This window comes from Trichinella spiralis (assembly GCF_000181795.1).
Source record: "Trichinella spiralis strain ISS 195 chromosome Unknown Scfld6741, whole genome shotgun sequence".
NCBI classification, from domain to species: Eukaryota; Metazoa; Nematoda; class Enoplea; order Trichinellida; family Trichinellidae; genus Trichinella; species Trichinella spiralis.
The window spans coordinates 1-1163 of record NW_003533680.1 but is presented as its reverse complement, the minus strand read 5'-3'; the positions used below and the strand labels follow the sequence as shown (position 1 = coordinate 1163).

Genomic DNA, 1163 nt, shown 5'->3' with positions numbered 1-1163 from the left:
GACAGCTAGCACCGTCATAACCGTCAGAATTAGGTAAAATAGTCTTTTGAAAGTTCATCTGCAACAGACAAATTTTCTTGCTTTTTGTGAGTCTTACCTGCTTTCCATTGTGCGTTACTGATTTTAATATTGTTTGAAGCATTGGAAATGAATAACAACATCTATCAGATGACCAGCATAAAAAAACGGATTCCAAATTCCAACAGCAGAAAAAAACAAGTACATCAGTAGATACTGAAACGACTAAACCAAAACAAAAAACTTATTCCAATTGTTAACAAATGCTAACATGAATCCTCATTTCTAGTCATGAATGGCAATAATAATTGTACAGTAATGTCAATTAAAGGCAAAATTTAATTCAATAATACAATTATTCATTTTTATTACAGCTAGTGAAATGCGAATTTCATTAGAAACTTTTAAACTAGATTAATATTCTTCAGCCGATTTTTTCATTGAAACTACAAAAAATAAAAATTTAAATTATTTTACATACTCCGTCTGTAAATATGACGCCCAATTTCCAAATTTGATAACACCAATCGACACCAGAAGAACTAAATTCCGTTCGTTTATTGGTATTTTTTGAAAAATTTATTGCTCACCTAGAAGAATTAGAACCATCGACTACTGTTTTGTCAAGACCAAGCAATCTGTTCAATTCTTCTTCGTCAAACTGATCTTTATATTTATCTTTAACCTTTTTTTTCACAAATTTATCCCAGTATTTTTCAGGAAATGATCTGAAATTACCACATTTATTTGTAGCAAACATAAATGGTTCATTGATGACCAACTTACGGAGAAGATATTATCATACTGTCCCATTTTCCAGATACAGCATCCTCAGATGGCATTTCCGTAATCCACATTCCTTCAAACTCTAATTTACGAGCCACCAATTTTTCTCTTTTAAATATTATGAGCGGCACCTGTGAAATAAAATTCAATATGATCCATATTATTGAACATTAGAAATAACATTTGAAGGTATGTGTTTTGAAAAATTAGTTTCTAAAGTGCTAAGTTTTTATAAACTGAGCTTCAGAATAACAATATTCAAATCAAGTTTCCGTTATAATCGATACTGCCTGTTTATTTTTCTATCCGATATGATCTGATAAAGAATTACAGGGTATGGCTAAAATAGCCTTTCATTA

The 1163-nt window shown here is 30.4% G+C and overlaps 1 protein-coding gene across 1 annotated transcript; it reads right to left on the bottom strand.

Annotated features, from left to right (window-relative positions):
- Positions 1 to 604: 604 nt before the first annotated feature.
- Tsp_13781 (hypothetical protein) lies at positions 605 to 875 on the bottom strand. Its single transcript, XM_003366002.1, has 2 exons — positions 805 to 875; positions 605 to 746 (listed from the first exon to the last, which is right to left on the bottom strand). Exons 1-2 carry the CDS (start codon positions 873 to 875, stop codon positions 605 to 607), a joined length of 213 nt encoding a protein of 70 aa, XP_003366050.1.
- Positions 876 to 1163: the final 288 nt, after the last annotated feature.

What these genes read in the sequence shown, in the direction of transcription:
- Tsp_13781 (XM_003366002.1), bottom strand. Translation starts at nt 875, where the DNA reads ATGTGGATTACGGAAATGCCATCTGAGGATGCTGTATCTGGAAAATGG. An exon ending in AGTATGATAATATCTTCTCC is followed by an intron (nt 747 to 804) that starts GTAAGTTGGTCA and finishes TGGTAATTTCAG; the next exon opens with ATCATTTCCTGAAAAATACT.